This window comes from Acipenser ruthenus, chromosome 11 (assembly GCF_902713425.1).
Source record: "Acipenser ruthenus chromosome 11, fAciRut3.2 maternal haplotype, whole genome shotgun sequence".
NCBI classification, from domain to species: domain Eukaryota; kingdom Metazoa; phylum Chordata; class Actinopteri; order Acipenseriformes; family Acipenseridae; genus Acipenser; species Acipenser ruthenus.
The window spans coordinates 10,250,957-10,269,429 of NC_081199.1; the positions used below are offsets into that span (position 1 = coordinate 10,250,957).

At 42.0% G+C, this 18,473-nt stretch overlaps 1 protein-coding gene across 3 annotated transcripts in view; it reads right to left on the bottom strand.

The window, feature by feature from the left end:
* Nucleotides 1-345: 345 nt before the first annotated feature.
* LOC117426928 (tetratricopeptide repeat protein 28-like) overlaps nt 346-18,473 on the bottom strand; it is a 435,334-nt gene continuing 417,206 nt past the window's right edge. For 2 of the 3 annotated variants that reach the window (XM_059033325.1, XM_059033327.1), the window contains 9 exons: nt 16,671-16,850; nt 15,162-15,888; nt 14,179-14,303; nt 12,356-12,587; nt 10,232-10,308; nt 9,095-9,118; nt 7,799-7,928; nt 3,250-3,357; nt 346-2,627 (listed from right to left, as the gene is read on the bottom strand). In XM_059033325.1, the coding sequence (XP_058889308.1) occupies nt 1,012-2,627; nt 3,250-3,357; nt 7,799-7,928; nt 9,095-9,118; nt 10,232-10,308; nt 12,356-12,587; nt 14,179-14,303; nt 15,162-15,888; nt 16,671-16,850 (3,219 nt within the window). In that variant the 3' untranslated portion in view covers nt 346-1,011. The remainder of the gene's footprint in view (nt 2,628-3,249; nt 3,358-7,798; nt 7,929-9,094; nt 9,119-10,231; nt 10,309-12,355; nt 12,588-14,178; nt 14,304-15,161; nt 15,889-16,670; nt 16,851-18,473) is intronic. The other variant, XM_059033326.1, reaches the window with a different exon arrangement.

Here is an 18,473-nt window from a genome sequence, read left to right on the forward strand (position 1 = left end):
ACTTTGAAGGGTGAAAAACACATGGTCATTTTAGAAACGTGGAGTAAATGTCTCTTTTGTAAATGTAACAAACTTTTTCTTCTTTTAAAAAACAGAACATCGGTTGATTAGTTTGATATGTAGTCTTAATATTGTGTCCAGTTTTGGCATTATAAAACCTGTAAAATTGTACCATCCTGAACTGCTTGTGTATGGTAATATATAGAAACAGACCTCAATATACAAGAGGGTTTACTGTGAGCACTGGTACACAGCTAAAGTCTATCAAAAATACAACTTCCAAAATTAAGAGAGCAAACTGATTCAATTTTATTTAAAACATTTCTGATAAATGACTGAGAGATGTAGATGTTGTTTTTTTTTTTTTTTTTAGGAAAGTCAACATGTTTGCAAAAATGTGTGCTAGAAAGTCATACATAGTAATTTTAACATTTAATAACAGGAGAATCCATGCTTTTATATAGACACTTAAATCACAAAGAAATCAGGCCAAGTGCCTTTTGCAATTTCAATAAAAATATGAAATCCTTTTTTTTTTTTTTTTACATGATACAGTTTTTTCAATAATATAAAAAAGTGTAATACTGCTTGGGAAACACTGAATTTTAAATTACAAAAAACAAAAACAAAATAACAAAACAATAAAATAAACAGAGCCAAGTATTGTAAACTTGGTCTGCACAAACATACAGTTAATGTTGTGAAGAAATACTGATCAGTATGTAGGTCTTCATATTAACGTAAGTGGCTTCTGGCCACAGCATGGTCACAGATGACAAAGACCAGATTTAAAATGTGTGTAAGCTGTCCGTAAGACCTGATAGGGTTAAATACCCTTTAAATACACGTGCTGAGTTCTGCTTTGCTTAAATACCAAGGTCTTTTATCAGCTTGTCCACTCTTAAATGTCCTGGTTTCAAATGTGTGAAGAAAAGTTCTATTATTAAAAGAAACATGGAAAAACTTTTGCGATCGTCCATGTACAAGGGTCTCATTGGTCCACACAGGATCTCAACATTTGGAAGATGGGAAAAACCTTCCGGGTGAGAGGAACTTGTAGCCATTTCCTGATGGGAGTCTGAGAGGCCTCCCTCCTGGACTGCTGCTTGCAGACGCAGAGGGTGAGGGAGCGACCACCTTATTAGTTTCCGGCCTCTTGTGGCCATTTGGAGGATTCTTCTGCGGTGAAGTAAGCTCCACCTGCTGTATGGCTAGTTCTTTGAGTTCAAGGTTGTTCGTCCCTTTCTCCCTCTTGCTGTGCCTGGGAGAAAGGTTCAGCAGACTCAGAACATCTCTTTTGGAGGCGCCAATATTCCCTCGCAATGCTCTCACTGGCCCTGAGGGGTGCTGAGAAGTGTTGGTCCAAAATGTTTTGAGATTGTGAATGGCCTGCACCTTCTCGTCGAGGGCTGCCAGTTTGAGCCGGTCAAGGTCAGGAGCGTCCGCTGGACTGGAGCGCGCTGAGCCGGTGGAGGAATACGACAGATCTGGAGACGGGTTGCTTACAGAAGGGGACTGGTGACCTGAGCTGGGGGATATGTTGCTGGGTGACCTCGATATGTGGGTGCTGTATGGAGAAGTTGGATATTTCAGCTTGAACTGGGCTAAGGAGTGGGGATCAGTCGTCGGAGATGGTTGACCTGATCGGTCTTTGAGGGACGTTTCAGAGGTGGCCGGGCTGTTGTATCCTGAACTCACCTTCTGAAGGGAGGAGGTTCTCGACGGTGGTTTCGGCCTCGCTGTGATCGGAGACGACTGACTTTTCAGGCTGGCGCTATGCGGCCTGCTGAAAGCACTCATTTCTGAGGACCTGAAAGCAGAGCCACCTGTGGGTGTGGAAGCACCACCGATGGGTTCACTGACACAACTTGTCTGGCTCCCACTCCTCTGAAGACACTCGACAGCAATGAGGTGGCTCTGAGTTTCTTCCAAAATTTTCTGAGCTAGCTCTTGAGGGTCCAGCTTGGTGGTTTTCTCTTCCTGGGACTTGACTGTGCTATCCGTTTCAGTGCTGGATTGGTCCGACTCCCCAGTATCCGAACTGGGCAGCTTCCCGACCTTCTGGAAGGGCGAGTTCTGACTGGGAATCAGAGTCATTTTAATGGGAGAGGTGGGAGTGCTGACACTCCCTCTGGAAGACACGGACGCGCCATAGCAAGCTCTGGCCATTTCTGACATCCTTTCATTCCCTTTCAGCAGCTTGTGGCTGTCTGGCAACGGCAAGGAGTCTGAATTGCCAGCCAAAGGTTCATTGCTGATGATGGAGAACCCTTCATACTCCTCGTCGTCTTTGTTGGCCGAAATGTTGGCGTGGGGAGAGGATCTGCTTCGTGGCACTGATGTTTTCTGAGAATAAAACATTTTACCCCGTTCATAGTCTTGCCTTCCCCTGTGGCTCATGTACTCAGAAGTGCTCTCGGCCTTGGACACAAAACTCATTGAGGAGGCGATGGAGCTCAGGCTGTAGACAGAGATAGCGTCTGAAGCCATGCTGTCAGGGCAGGTTGGTGAGAAGGGCGGATTGGGGTACCCCAGGGGCATGGGGTTGGAAACAGACTGAGCTGAGGCCAGGGACTCCAGAGACGAGGAGCTATCAAGGCTGAGGCGTTTGGGCAGCTCTGTAGAATCTAAATGAGAAGAAAGCAAGATCAGTACAGCAAACACATGTCTTTCTTTATGAAAGTAAAGTCTGGTAGTTCTACTGCTGGTTTATAAAGATGAATGCAGGGTAACTCACACACAGTCCTGGATTTCAGAGCTCAATCAGATGAGCCCTTTTCCACACTACCCAAATAATGTACCATCAACACACCTTGAAACCACGTGATTGCCATTTACTTTATTCACAATCGCATTTTCAAAATGTGACGATTGTTCCTGATGGTGCACAAATCCCTGACACCTGGTCATTTCAATACTTAAAAAGGACTGTCTTCAGAACTAGTAATACAAGTCATGTTTTCAGATTTGCCTTTGTCGATTTTCAGACTATAATTTCACACACTGACATAATTTACACATTATATAATGTGAGCTTTACTGAAATCCAACGGACACTTAAACCAGACGAAGAAGTTTGATGGATTTATCATCATCTGCAGAAATGACATTTTTGCGCTAGAAGAAATTCTAGCACTGACATCAGAAATCAATACAATTATTTTGCATGTTACAGAGGCATGTTACACTGCCAGTGAAGCATGCATTGACGACTTAGGTGAAATTATTTTCAGTAGTTTGTTGCCTTACCGAAGAGAGCCAAGAGCGACTGCAGAGCGAAATGCATGGTCCTGCGGTTAGCTTGTTTCCCGGTTTTCAGTACAACTTCCTCCTGTCCAACCTCACACAGGTCAAACCCTACAAAGCAGATGGGAACGTTAGTCTGAGGGTAACTGGCAGGCATTCATAGCACCGCCTCACTCTTCATTAAAACACAGCTCTGCAAGAGAAATCAGAGAAGCCACACTATTGATCTTGTGGAATCACTAGCTTTTTACCTACTGTTAAGCCGCAGCATTTCCTATAACAATTGAATTCAATATTACATTTATAGTTCATCCTTTATATCTCAAAGCCCTAGTTGATCACATGTAAAACCTTTCTAACAAATGGTACAAAATTGCTATTTTTTACGGTGGGAATAAAACGCTTATTAATAACAATTACATTTTTTTCAAAAAGATGAAAGTGCAGATTTACACTCTGGGATAAGGAATCTGCACCATCAGATAAGTAGGCATTAGCCAGAAAAATATCAGTGCTGTACAATGCTTACCTATGATTACCATGCTTTCACTATGCATTACAATGGTAAAGATTTATAAGGGTAACTACAGTAAATGTGGGATTAATCAAAGCAATCCTGAAAGACTGGGGTGTGTCTAGGTTTTTTTGGTGGTTAGCCCACTCTTCCATCACATCCTTTGGTTTTGCTGAGATTCTGACTGTCCATTTTGTCTATTAGCAGCAGCAGACAGATCTTGACACACAGGACAGGCCACTCTTCATATTTCTCACACTTAAACGAAAGTTGACATGCACCCCAACAGCAAGATTTCAGTGAAGTCACACTACCACACGGCACCATTTCAACATCAATGCTGTCACAAGAGGCTAATGTGGTCTCATGCTGCCCCCTTTTACACAGCAATCTGGCAGGGTACTACACTTTTCTCAGCATTGTGTTTTAAGGCACTGCTGTGAATTTCTAGTTTAATCAGATCACAGTACATGATGGGCCGAATCCTTTTAAACCAAGGTAATTAATGTTCTCCTCGAAATGCAAAATGTTTTTTTTTTTTGTCTAAGCAAGACTACTGCAATTTTTTAAGAGAAAAGGAAACCCTAGAATTGTACAAAATCTTTCCTGTCTCATATTTCATACTAAAAATAGCTGAACCACTAAAAATAGCTGAACCAATTCATAGGCTTTTCAGATATCGAGATATCTGAAGTAATGTACAGGTTTTAACATGTACATTTTTAAAACCTCCAAAAAAGATAAAACACCAATAAAACCAGCCCCCAGATTGCACATTCATTTAGGCAGTGTTTATTTGAATTTTACTGCAGATCTTCCTGTGAAAGCCTCCCTTTCCCTGCTCTGTCCTGAAACTCCCGATGTAATCGACTGGACAGGCCAGCTGTGCCGTATAGGTTAAACAGCAGCTGCTCGAGTCATGGAGAAGACTCAGCAGTGACTGCACCGAATGGGAGAAACTGACAAATCCAATCTCCTTCCTGTCGCTACTGATTTAGGACTTGAGAAGTTCATTTGGAACGGCCATCATTCTAATCATTTTACTGAGTACCGATTGATGCCACTTGCGTCACACAGTGCATTCTTTCAACACAAATTAAACTGGGTTTATTATCTCCAAGTACATGACAATTTGGCCCCTTTTGAGTCTTTTCTTGTGCCGTTATTGGAGTGGAAGGAGGTAATTGCTGCTTTTTCTGGCTGTTTATCATATTTTACAATCACATATATACAGACGTGCTCAAATTTGTTGGTACCCTTACAGCTCATTGAAATAATGCTTCATTCCTCCTGAAAAATGATGACATTAAAAGCTATTTTATCATGTATACTTGCATGCCTTTGGTATGTCATAGAATAAAGCAAAGAAGCTGTGAAAAGAGATGAATTATTGCTTATTCTACAAAGATATTCTAAAATGGCCTGGACACATTTGTTGGTACCCCTTAGAAAAGATAATAAATAATTGGATTATAGTGATATTTGAAACTAATTAGTTTCTTTAATCAGTATCACACATGTCTCCAATCTTGTAATCAGTCATTCAGCCTATTTAAATGGAGAAAAGTAGTCACTGTGCTGTTTGGTATCATTGTGTGCACCACACTGAACATGGACCAGAGAAAGCAAAGGAGAGAGTTGCCTGAGGAGATCAGAAAGAAAATAATAGACAAGCATGGTAAAGGTAAAGGCTACAAGACCATCTCCAAGCAGCTTGATATTCCTGTGACAACAGTTGCAAATATTATTAAGAAGTTTAAGGTCCATGGAACTGTAGCCAACCTCCCTGGGAGCGGCCGCAAGAGGAAAATCGACCCCAGATTGAACAGAAGGATAGTGCGAATGGTAGAAAAAGAACCAAGGATAACTGCCAAAGAGATACAAGCTGAACTCCAAGGTGAAGGTACATCAATTTCTGATCGCACCATCCGTCGCTTTTTGAGCGAAAGTGGGCTCCATGGAAGAAGACCCAGGAGGACTCCACTTTTGAAAGAAAAACATAAAAAAGCCAGACTGGAATTTGCTAAAATGCATATTGACAAGCCACAATCCTTCTGGGAGAATGTCCTTTGGACAGATGAGTCAAAACTGGAGCTTTTTGGCAAGTCACATCAGCTCTATGTTCACAGACAAAAAAATGAAGCTTTCAAAGAAAAGAACACCATACCTACAGTGAAACATGGAGGAGGCTCGGTTATGTTTTGGGGCTGCTTTGCTGCGCCTGGCACAGGGTGCCTTGAATCTGTGCCGGGCACAATGAAATCTCAAGACTATCAAGGCATTCTGGAGCGAAACGTACTGCCCAGTGTCAGAAAGCTCTGTCTCAGTCGCAGGTCATGGGTCCTCCAACAGGATAATGACCCAAAACACACAGCTAAAAGCACCCAAGAATGGATAAGAACAAAACATTGGACTATTCTGAAGTGGCCTTCTATGAGTCCTGATCTGAATCCTATCGAACATCTATGGAAAGAGCTGAAACTTGCAGTCTGGAGAAGGCACCCATCAGACCTGAGACAGCTGGAGCAGTTTGCTCAGGAAGAGTGGGCCAAACTACCTGTTAACAGGTGCAGAAGTCTCATTGAGAGCTACAGAAAACGTTTGATTGCAGTGATTGCCTCTAAAGGTTGTGCAACAAAATATTAGGTTAGCGGTCCCATCATTTTTGTCCATGCCATTTTCATTTGTTTTATTATTTACAATATTATGTTGAATAAAAAATCAAAAGCAAAGTCTGATTTTTATTAAATATGGAATAAACAATGGTGGATGCCAATTACTTTTGTCAGTTTCAAGTTATTTCAGAGAAAATTGTGCATTCTTCGTTTTTTGTGGAGGGGTACCAACAAATTTGAGCACGTCTGTAGCTAGGTTTGGTGGCACAGCTGGCCAATTGACTAGACTTTTAAGCATTTTTCCTCTGGTGGTTTGGATTCATATCTGGCCACAGGGGTTAATTTGTAAACAAAAAGGTACCGGATCTTAGAATTATAGAAGCGGAATATCATTTTTGTTTCTAGACCTAATGTACTGACCTTGGTTTACAGCAGCTCCCATATATACTTCAAGTTCTCATCTGCTTGGGTTTCGTGCCTTATTGTTTGAACAATACCAGTGGCGGCAGACTAATGTGAGGAACAGGAGCAATGATACTGTTGTTTTTAAGAACACTAGTTTGCCGTTTGCCTGTCAGACAAAAAAGTACTGGATCTGGGACAAATGAACCCCTGGTTAGAAGTACATTTGGTGGTCTCCACTAAGCCCCAGTGGACATTAGTATACCCACAACAGTAATACATTCCTAAATGTGTATTCTGTAGGATTTACTGTTGTTGTTTATGTTTATCGTTAGCCACTATGAGAACTACCTTGGTGTTGTAATAGACTCTGTTGGCAACCAGACAGTATAGGTAGAAAGGAAACAGAATGCTTGGTTATGTAGTCAAAAGTGTAGAATACAAATCAAATGAGGTTATGATGTGGTTGTATAATGCCATGGCGAGGACGTACTTAGAATGCTTCAATACAATCCACCCATAACTATTAAACACTCAATAATGCTGAATTTAGAAATGACAAAGAAACTTAATAAATGTAATGACAAACGCTTAAGTATATAAGACTATAAGTTGTTCTCAATGCTCCAGTTTACATGGGTTTTTACAGCTATTCTTATCGTAAGAAAGCGAATGACCCTGCCTTAAAGTTGCGCTGACCAATGGATGTTCTTATACTGTTTGATGACGTATTCGCGTGACAACATCACAGTCATGACTGTAGAGTCGATTTTCATGTGCATGTAAACCCAGTCAATGTCTTCAATTTAAGGAAATTTAAAGACATCCAGAAAGACTTCATATTGCTTTTCCCTCAAAAGGACAACTTGAAAACTAAACGTACTATATACAAATTACCATCAGTGAAAGTTGGCCATCTTTGTTTAGCAAAAGGACAGTCTATTTATGAGCATGCCCATAGACACAGTACACCATTGGTTGATCGCCTATAAAAGCTCTATTATAGAGAAGGCCACTGTACCTAGAGCTGCGAGAAACTCGTGACAGCCCGGCAGCCTCCAGAGCTGCACACTGATGGACACCTGGATAGGAGTGGAGGTGAAATCGTGCTCCTTGTCCCCGGCCTGCAGCTGAACCAGGACCTGATGAAGCTGGAGAAGAGAAGAGAAGAGAGGGGCTGTCATTGACCTGGAACGACACGCCATTCTAAATGCAGGGCTCTCCCTAGAGCAAAGCATACTGACCCACACCCCAACAGCCCAAAACCAGCAGTGGATCATAGGCTAGTTATCTGGTATGTTTCTGTTACAGATTTCAAGTGGATCACACAGTTAAGACATATATATCGTAGAGGTATACAACACGTGCAGTGAATAATTGTATCATCCATAACTATTAAAGACAGCTGAATTCAGAAATACTAAAAGAAACTCAGAACAAGATTTCTAGTGGAAATGTTTGTTATTAAATTACCAGATCATAAAACCAAAGATTGGTAAGAAAAAATGGATCCATTCATAACCATTGGGTATTGAATAATATATCTTACATTACATCCTGGTGACTCACTTCCAGGTTCTAATTAGAATGCTGAGTCAATCAATACTTTAAAAGCTTAAAACATATTTTTATTGACCTCTTATTAGCAAGCAGTTTAGAGCTGTTTTGTTGTTGTTATACTGTAGGATGCATGAAGAACATAAGTACAAAAGAAAATTATCGAACGAGAGGAGGCCATTCAGCCCATCTAAGCTTGTCCGGTTCCTAGTAGCTGATTGATCTCACAACATTGTGAAGATGGGTCTTAAAGGATCTAAGTGATTCTGCCTCAACAACATGCCTGGGTAACCCATTCCATACCCTCACCACTCTCTGTGTGAAGAAGTGTCTCCTACCCTCTATCTAAGTCTATCTCCACTTCATTTCAAACTGTGTGCTCTAGCCTTGAGTTTCTGTGCTTAAAGCATTACATAGCGTATGTCAACTCCTTTTAAGATTTTGACATGTCCCCCTTATTTTTTCTTGGATAAATTCAGTTCTTTCAGTAGCAAATTCCTTTAAGCCCTGGGATTAGTCAGGCTGCTTTGTTGGACTCTCTCCAGGGCCACAATGTCCATTTGGTACTGTGGTAACCAGAATTGGACACAGAACTCTCAGCTCACTATATAAATGAAACTGGTTTGGTATGGTACTGTATAACTAATATATTTCATACCTGTGCACATTTGCTGATTAATCGTGCTGTTAAAAGGAGATACATTTGTAGCAAATTCAGTTTTAGCAAAAGGACAGTCATGTTTTAGTTAATGAAACTTACCATTCCCACCATATTTTTAACAGCCTTCAGATGGCAGGTTAGGAAAGAAAAAGAGAAGAGGCTTTAGATTCATGCGCTGGTTATTCACAGCAAGATTAGCAAATGAAAGCAACAGTGCATGCATACACTCCAAGCTCTTACACTCTGAGACACTGCAAATTATTATACATATTATATCAGCTCCTGTATATGTTCTTATCTTCTCTAACGGGTAGATACAATAACAAATACAGCACCCCTGTTTTATGGTGAAATTCAATCATACTTTTCAGAGGTGTGGTATATATTAAATAGCATATAGGGTGACTATAAAAGCTGAAGCACCCTATACTATATTTTTTTGTAATATATAGTTCAATTATTAAGACTAACCTTCATGTGACTACAGTTCTATCTGATATACACTACCTGATATAAAGACATTTCAGATGGCTGAATCCCATCAATATCAGGGTTTACGGTACCTATTTGATATACTGGCTTCACTGGTGTGGTGAGAGACTAGCCTTGTGACACAGATAATATACATTTAAAGCTGCAGTATAGTTTATCTTTCTTGTGATTTGCCGTTTCCTCAGTTTTCAGCTGCATCGTGTTTAAGACGCTTGCTTGTGGCTGCCGGGTCTGCACCCACCCTCTGTCCAGTTACCCTACAGCAGTGTAACTGCAACCTGGACTGAATTTGCCCCTCAGTGATATACAAGTGTGGATGTATCCATCCAACAGTAGAGTTTCTCTCTTAATACTGCAGTCTGACTCTACCTATGTTTAACAATAAAACTGAACACGACAGCTGAAACTGTAACTGTATTTCTTCTTGTATGTTTGCTAAGCTTTATTTTGACTCATTATTTTATATGTCAGTTTAAAACGAGCAGGCAGGCTGATTATCAGGGCCTTTCTTAATGGTCTTTTGATAAACACTTTCTGTAACTGAATAACACCATTCAAGTTAAAATTAGTAGCATGATTAAGATTTTTAAAAGGTGAGTGGTTTACAGTTTTGCAGATGGAGAGGTTTAGTCAAGCTAAAGTAAACTGAGGGTTTTTATTAAGGGAACCATACGATATATTATCAACGTGACAGTAGAAAAAGAGGGGCTTCAAAAGCAGCAGCATCTGATTCAGGGCTCTTACCCGATTGATTAGCTGTTCTCCAGTTTCTGAGGCGCTGATTAGCTTACACAGTGCCTGAAAGGCAGGGTGTGGCAAACCTGAGGAATCACAAAAACACATTGTAAAATAGGAACAGCATACTGCTACAGCAACATCAATCAGAAAAACACATTGTAAAATAGGAACACTGTACTGCTATAGCAACATCAATCAGAAAAAACACATTGTAAAACAGGAACAGCATACTGCTACAGCAACATCAATCAGAAAAACACATTATAAAATAGGAACACTGTACTGCTATAGCAACATCAATCAGAAAAACACATTATAAAATAGGAACAGCATACTGCTACAGCAACATCAATCAGAAAAACACATTATAAAATAGGAACACTGTACTGCTATAGCAACATCAATCAGAAAAACACATTGTAAAACAGAAACACTATCGCTATAGCAACATCACATATTGTCTGCAGCATCTCAAGCTGGCAGTCATTCATAACGTGTGTGTCTCAACCAAATATTCACATCTTGTATCACCTATGACGGAAGACAGATAAGAAACTAAGACATCACAGACAGGCCATTTCAAAGGCTTGCTACCAAAGCCCGTAATATGTGGCTCTTGGAGCATAAATGTAAACAGATGCGTCTTTTCCAGGGCTGGAGGTTTCTGTGATTTGTCTGTTGCTTGTTTTTCCAGGGCTGGAGGTTTCTGTGATTTTGTCAGTTCCTTGTTTTTCCAGGGCTGGAGGTTTCTGTGATTTGTCTGTTGCTTGTTTTTCCAGGGCTGGAGGTTTCTGTGATTTGTCTGTTGCTTGTTTTTCCAGGGCTGGAGGTTTCTGTGATTTGTCTGTTGCTTGTTTTTTCAGGGCTGGAGGTTTCTGTGATTTGTTTGTTGCTTGTTTTCCAGGGCTGGAGGTTTCTGTGATTTGTCTGTTGCTTGTTTTTCCGGGGCTGGAGGTTTCTGTGATTTGTTTGTTGCTTGTTTTTCCAGGGCTGGGGGTTTCTGTGATTTGTCTGTTGCTTGCCACAACTGTCTGCAGTTGTAAACATTGTCATTTCAGGACCACACAGGATGCTTTGGGCAATGCAGCAACTGCACTTCACTATCATGATGAAGTCATTGAGAGCCTTCTGCTTTCCAATGATTGTTTCTTAACAGCTCTCTGCCAGCTTATACACTATAGGTCTGGCAGATCAAACATCATGTAACCACATACAAGGAGATTCTCATTTTACAGTACATTCTAAAAGATAATGTAAAATATTCGAAGTCTTGAATACAAACATTATATACAAACAGTGCTATGATGAATGCAACAGTTGACTTTTTTTGTATTCTTGATTTCAGTGTTAAAATGTATAGATGCATTACCTACAGTATTAGCCAAAAAGCTGGTCATTACACCTGAAGAGTTTGGTATGGGTATGGAATATCCCAGCCATCTTGACTGATTCATTCTTGTTTAGATTCACTTTGTATATCACTTTCTGTTTAGTCATCCTGGTGATGATTTAAAACTCAAAAAGTTTAAACGCCTCAATACAGTTTGCAGGGGGACAGGTTAACAGTTACACTCAAGTGTAGCAGCTGTACTCCTCCGAGTACAGCTGCTACACTTGAGTGTAACTGTTAACCTGTCCCCCTGCAAACACTCTGCCCCAAGTTGATGTAAGAAATCCATCAGTAAGAAATACCACTTAGAACAAATGTATTTCAACTGGAGGTGTAACAGGGGGAATGTTAATGGTTACACCCTGGGGTACCAATTGTACGTAGAGTGAAGAACTACATTTGAACCTAAGAAAATGAAGGAACAAGAGTAGGCTAATTAGCCCATCTATCCTCCTCCGGTTCCTAGTAGCTGATTGATCTCAAAACTTTGTCAAGCTGGGTCTCAAAAAAATCAACGTAATGCAGCATCAACAACGTGACTAGGGGAAGATGCATTTGAGAGCTCTATAGAGGCCATAGGGTTCCTTTTACAGTTAAAAAATATGACCAGGATGTGACCTGAAACAGAAAATTATATACAAATTGATTCTAAACAACTAATTAGTTAAGATAACCATGCAAACTGTGCTATGAGAGTGCTCCCCCTGGCTGGGGCGGGTACTGCAGGCCGGGGCAGTTACCTAGCAGGGACTGCAGGGTGGTGCTGCACTGCTGCAGGCGGTCCCCGGGGTCGGCGATGGGGAAGAAGACGGCGGCGGGCAGGCCGGTAGCTGTGGGGTCCAGGCGGAAGCCCACTGCGGTCAGGAGAGCCTGCCAGCCGGGCACCCCGCCCACCTTGTTCTCCACACTCTGTTGGGACGTGTACATGGAATTGCGCTGGCCGTTCTGGATGCGCTGCAAAGACTTCTCCACCTGTGAACATCAGACAGGTGAGCACACCACGCTGCTGCAGATACCATCCACTAAACCACATGAATGTGTTTAAAGAAACACCCTTTAGCCACAGGTTTTCATTCCTGTTGACACAGTACTGTTTATCTATTTAGAGGTCTTGTCATTTCACTGTTAAAAAATATACATACGTGTGGCCTCATATCCTCTTCACAGGGGATTTCATCCATACCAGAGGGTAATTCATGTTAAAACTAAGATCATTTTAGCAATGTGCCACCTACAAAATAATATGTGTGTTCTTTTAACCCTTTAAGGACCGGGATCGTGTTAACACGATCATAGTGAAATGGGCTTCTAGGACCGCGAGTGTGTAAACATGATAAAAAAGCACTTAGTTTTGACTTGACTTGGATTTTGACTTACAGGGCCACCGTACTTTGCAGTACAGGCTTGAAACACATATTATTGGATAGGGGAGGGACTGACGTTCACTTGCTGACAGTTTTTTTTTGTGTCACATCACTGAGAGGGGCATTTAGTGTCTAAAGGGCGGAGACAGTTTACAGCAGCACGGCAAAGGCAAGAGCAGAAAAAAAAACATCACAGAAACTTGTTTAGAGCTAAAAGTGGAAAACACTGCAAATCTGATGTATTTGACTTATAATTATATTTGAACATGTATTCTGTCTCGTGTTTTAATATATATGTTTTTACAACATTTATAAATATCAAGAAACAAGCTGATATAAGGACATACTATTTCATGAACTATAAATGTATCAGGTATGTTTTTTTCCTTATTACTGATAAAAATGGAATGCATAACTATTATTTTATTTATAAATATTTATTTTGAGAAAATAAATCAAGAGTCGTGTCCATTATTGCTTACTTTCAGGAAGTATTGTAAGGTCCCTCGGGTCATAGAATAACGTGTTGTATACATGTATCTCTAAGCAGAATACATAATAAAAAATAAGTGTTCTGAAAAAAAGGACACCATTTACAAGATGCTACTGTAAAAAAGAGATTTTTTAGATATAGGAAGAGAGTCAACTACAGCCAAACAATGCCTGGTCTTGGGGGAGCATCCCACTGAAAAATGCTTGGTCCTGAAAGGGTTAAAAACACACCCAAACCTGGTCACATTTTGATGTTGTCAGGAAGTTGAAATCTTGTTAGATGTTGGAGCCAACCAGGTTTGATGGGGATGTGTTTAAAGTGCAGGTGTGCAGGGTAACTACAATGGCTCATATGAGAATAATTTTCCAGTGATCTACTTAAGAAAATACTAAAACACTACATAGGACCCTTATATATGTAAAAGTCGAAATCATCTAAATCATCGTTCTTCGATTGTATTAACATATTGTTGTGTATTTGTAAAACATGATTGATGTAAAAGTGCAATTTTTACTGTGGTATATAAACGCTCTATTTAAGTGGCAGTCATGTTAACTGAACTGTACTGTACTGTACTGTGGGTCTCTCATGTTACCTAGCTTCTATTCTGTGGAAATGGTAAGCCTGAGCAAGCATGTAGTGAATGAATTACACAGCAGCACAGTGGACAGGATGAATCAGCACACGATGGGAGTGGCTCTCTTACCAGGTGCAGCAGCACTCTCAGAGAGTCTCGGGCTCGCTCGGGGTGCTGTAGGATCTCACTAAGAGCCTGGCCAATCAGAGAGGAGGGGCTGTTCAGCTTCACGTCACTCCCGATGAGCATGAACCCTGTAGAGCGAGCGAGAGGGAGGGAGGGAGACTCTGTCATCAGACACACCCTAACAGCAGCTTAACATTACAATACCTAACCTCAGTGAATCCTGCTGAGCAAGCGAGAGGGAGGGAGGGAGACTCTGTCATCAGACACACCCTAACAGCAGTGAATCCTGCTGAGCAAGCGAGAGAGAGGGAGGGAGGGAGACTCTGTCATCAGACACACCCTAGCAGCAGCTTAACGTTACAACACCTAACCTCAATGTAGCAATAAATACATACATGAAATGTATGTACACCAGAGGCATCAGTTTTAAAAATCACCATGACCTACATCCACAGTATGTAAAAATGTGACATACAGACAGATGCGCTATCGATATATCCAAGAATGTCCAAGTTTCATTAAAATAAGCCTCCATATACCCCCCAGATTCTGACACAACCAATAACTTATGTTAAAGAATGCCCTTTGCAAGTTTCATCACACTTGGACAAGCGTTTGTGTAGATATATGTATTATTGTAGCCACCTCCACTATGCCCCCTTCATCAGGGACATGCACACCCAGATGGGAGTGTTACATAAGAAATGTTGGGAAAGGGAGGAGGCAGTTTTACCTGTCACTGGCAAGTACACTCATTTTAACTGATGCAACTTCATCTGGTAAATGAAGCATCTGACTCAGTGTAAAACAGTGCAGTTAATCTAATGATTTATACTGACGATTCTGAAAGAGTGTCTGGTTAAATAAGCTGAGGGAAACCATTCAAGTTCTTCATAATACATAATACATAGTCCATAATACAACTTGGCCTATGGGCACCTGGACAGGTGTCAATAAACAGTATTGCAAAGGAAAAATGGCCCTACCTGCCCAGTTGGAAGGGTGAGAGAACTGCTTGCTGCTCTGTACAGTCTTCATGGCGTCAGCTAAGGCAGCACTGGCCTTCATTCCATTGAGGAGGGCCGAATAAAAAGCATGGACGAACATCTTGGAGGCAGCCACAGGGACCGGCCACAGAGACACCAAGACACACTGCGCCCCAGCAGCCAAGAAGGCCCGAGTCAGACCAATAACCCCATCGGCGGTCACTTTGCTGTTGGATTCTTGGTAGGAGCCCAACACCACCAGCTTGACCGGGAGCCGGAGGTCCAGAATATCGGCCGCTGTGAGCAGGAACTCCTGAAGCGGAGGGCTATCTGTGATGCTCTCCACATCGCTGGCATCGTCCTGCATCCTGAGCGATTCCGGGATGGTGTAGCTGTTCCCGTATGAGCCTTTACCACCTCCCCCACCCGAGGAACCATCGCTGTTTGGCGTCAAGACCAGCGCTGCCAGCTTCCAGGACATGTGCGTGGCAAAGTGAACGCACTCTGCCTGACTGAGCGCGCTCATCACCCTCTCCTTGGTTGCTGCTGGACCCACGAGAGGCTGGCAACCGAGCAGCTCCGACACCATGTAGGCCTCTTCCTCGGCCGAGGGCATCGGGCCCCACAGCCAGCGGTCCATTATGGAGGAGGGCAGCTTGGGGTTTCCAATGACAGCAGCCATGGAGGTAGGGCTGGAGTAGGTGGGAGCATTCTTCTTGGAATGTGACTGAGAGAGAGAAAGAGGGGAAAGCGGTTTATAAAACTGTAACTTCTTACCTGTTGAAAGACCTTGTTGGAGGCATGCAACTAATGTATTCTTCTACTTGTTTCAGATCCAGTTTCACATTCTTGGTGACTTTTAAAAGAAGCTTAAAGGACCCCTGCTTCAAACATGTCCCATCTCTACGTATATCTGGTGCAGGATGACAGGGTTTGGATAATGGTATGGATTCTGATTTATTTCAGTTAATTTTACAGCCTGATATTTCGCTATAAACGTTTAAAAGGTATCGAAGACAGGATTTTTCATTAAAACTAGACTATCATCTGCATACAAAAGTAATTTAGCAGGTGCACTAAATTGAATGTAGTTTAGTAGGTGAATATATTGTTTCTTCCATCCACTAGGGGAAGAGTGTGGCACTGTGACATATTTCCAAGGCCACAAAAAGTCACCAGGATGTGATGAATGAAACAAAAAGAAAACATTATTCAAGATAAATGTGATATTTCGAACCCATACCAAGCTCTTTACCACACTTTTATACACTATATACACAGTCAGCACTCGGATATCGGTTACCCAGATACACATCAGTCGCTTTTTACCGCCCTTGTATTAAGAATAAAATCAATCCCCATTATATATATATATATGTAACTGTGTCTGGGGGTCTGTGGTCATTGCATTCTTACCTTGTAACATGCCACAGCAATACCATGAACCCTGAATTATTACATCTGGGTCATTTGTAAACTATGAAGAGTGGGCCTGAGCGACGGGCCTACCTTGGCGGAGCTGCTGAGGGATTGGATGGAGGGGATGGCGATGAGACTGAACCGCTCGTACAGATACTCATTGGAGGAGCTCCCCTTGAGCAGAGCGAAGGGGATGAGGTACAGCTCTCCCTCCAGGACCAGGATGAGCTGCCGGTGGCGACCCACAGGCCCACTGGAGTGCATCAGACCCTGGGGAGAGGAAACACACAGCTTACTGTGCGTCAACATCGAGAGCAAACCCTAACAAACAAGTTAACAATGCACAAGAACAAACCATTAATAAAACTACACCCAGTCACTGTGCAACTTTTTTATGTTTAAGATGACAAGTTGGCATCATGGGAAGTCCTGGCAACTGCCCTTATCCTGTAAGAAGTACTGATTGCAATCGTTCTGTTGCACCCATATTAATCGGTTCCCCCAAAACTGTAACTAGATTTCAGTTAAATTCTGTGTATTTTAAGAGTCATGTGTGACTGTCAGCTCTAGAACGTTATAGTATAGCATAGTATAGAGCAGCATCTGGTTTCTATAATAATGACAGTTAGACTTCTATATCAGCAATGAATTTAGTAACGTTTACAGAATAACGACTAAACTAGGTTAAAAGCAAAACTTCGAAAACAAACAATAAAATGAAGTGAATAAAATGAAGTGAATACATGAATGGTATGGTGAATGGTACAGTGAGGAAATAAGAGCCATTTACAAAAGCAGTCGTAATCTTTAGACTGTGGATATACAGTACCCTGGGAAGTGGGCCAATATCACAAATCTGTTTTTACACAGGTCCCCAACAGCCATCAGATAAACAGAGTTTTGGTTGCATGGATCTCGCAGTAAGTAACAAGGATGTGAATTTGCATCTGTTCAGCTGCACTGGGCCTGTGTGTGGCTGCAAGGCCTACCTTCTGAATCAAATCCAGGTGACATTCTGTTAAGCCAGAAGAATCCGTCCTAATCAAACACCTGTTATTTATTACCATGCCTGTCTTCCTCTGGTCTCTTTCTATTATCTTCTACCTGTCTGGGCACCTGTGTTGAAATTCTACTGCAGCAAAACAATGACACACAGTTGCTACAGGAGTTCGCATGATTGGTATGCATGAGAACCAATAAAGAAAAATGCAGAGTAACACTATTCACATCTCAGCTCTTCAGACCCCACTGTCAAACCCATGACCTCCTTGAAGCAGAGGGTCACCACACTGGCCCATTTCCTGCATTGCCTTTCACATGCAGTCAGTTTACAGATCAAGTCATCTGTCAGGGCATGAGCAGAATCTCCTAACTCGCCATGGCGGGGAAAGAGGATCTGGGACCAGCACTATTTCTTTCTATCCCAGAAACCCCCTCAGGAGATGGTATGATTATGCCAGCTCTGGTGTGACAGGGGAGATAGGAGCAATGACACCACCAAGCCTTGGGAGTCTTTTCTCAGAGCGAGCCTCGTTCCGTCCTGACATATTGTTTACAAGCAGGATGTCTCCTCGAGGATCTCAGTATCTCAGTCTTGCCCAGGGTGAACCAGCTTGCGTGCGCCGCAGCTAAATTCACCATTGCCAGCTCAGATCTGAGTGGGCTCTGCAGGCAGCAAGCTGACATGTTCCAGCGGCATGCCAGGGGCGCTAAGCCTAGCTGTTTTGGAGAAGTCGTTTTTTTAACAAATTCAGTCCCGACTTCCTCCCACTGGCAGCAAAAGCCCGGGGAGCATGTGGCCAGTCTAGACCTGAGCAGAACTGACATGTGCCAAGGAGGGTTGATTTTTCTCCTGCCGCAGCTGAATCCACCCCAGAGATTCACATTTTGTTT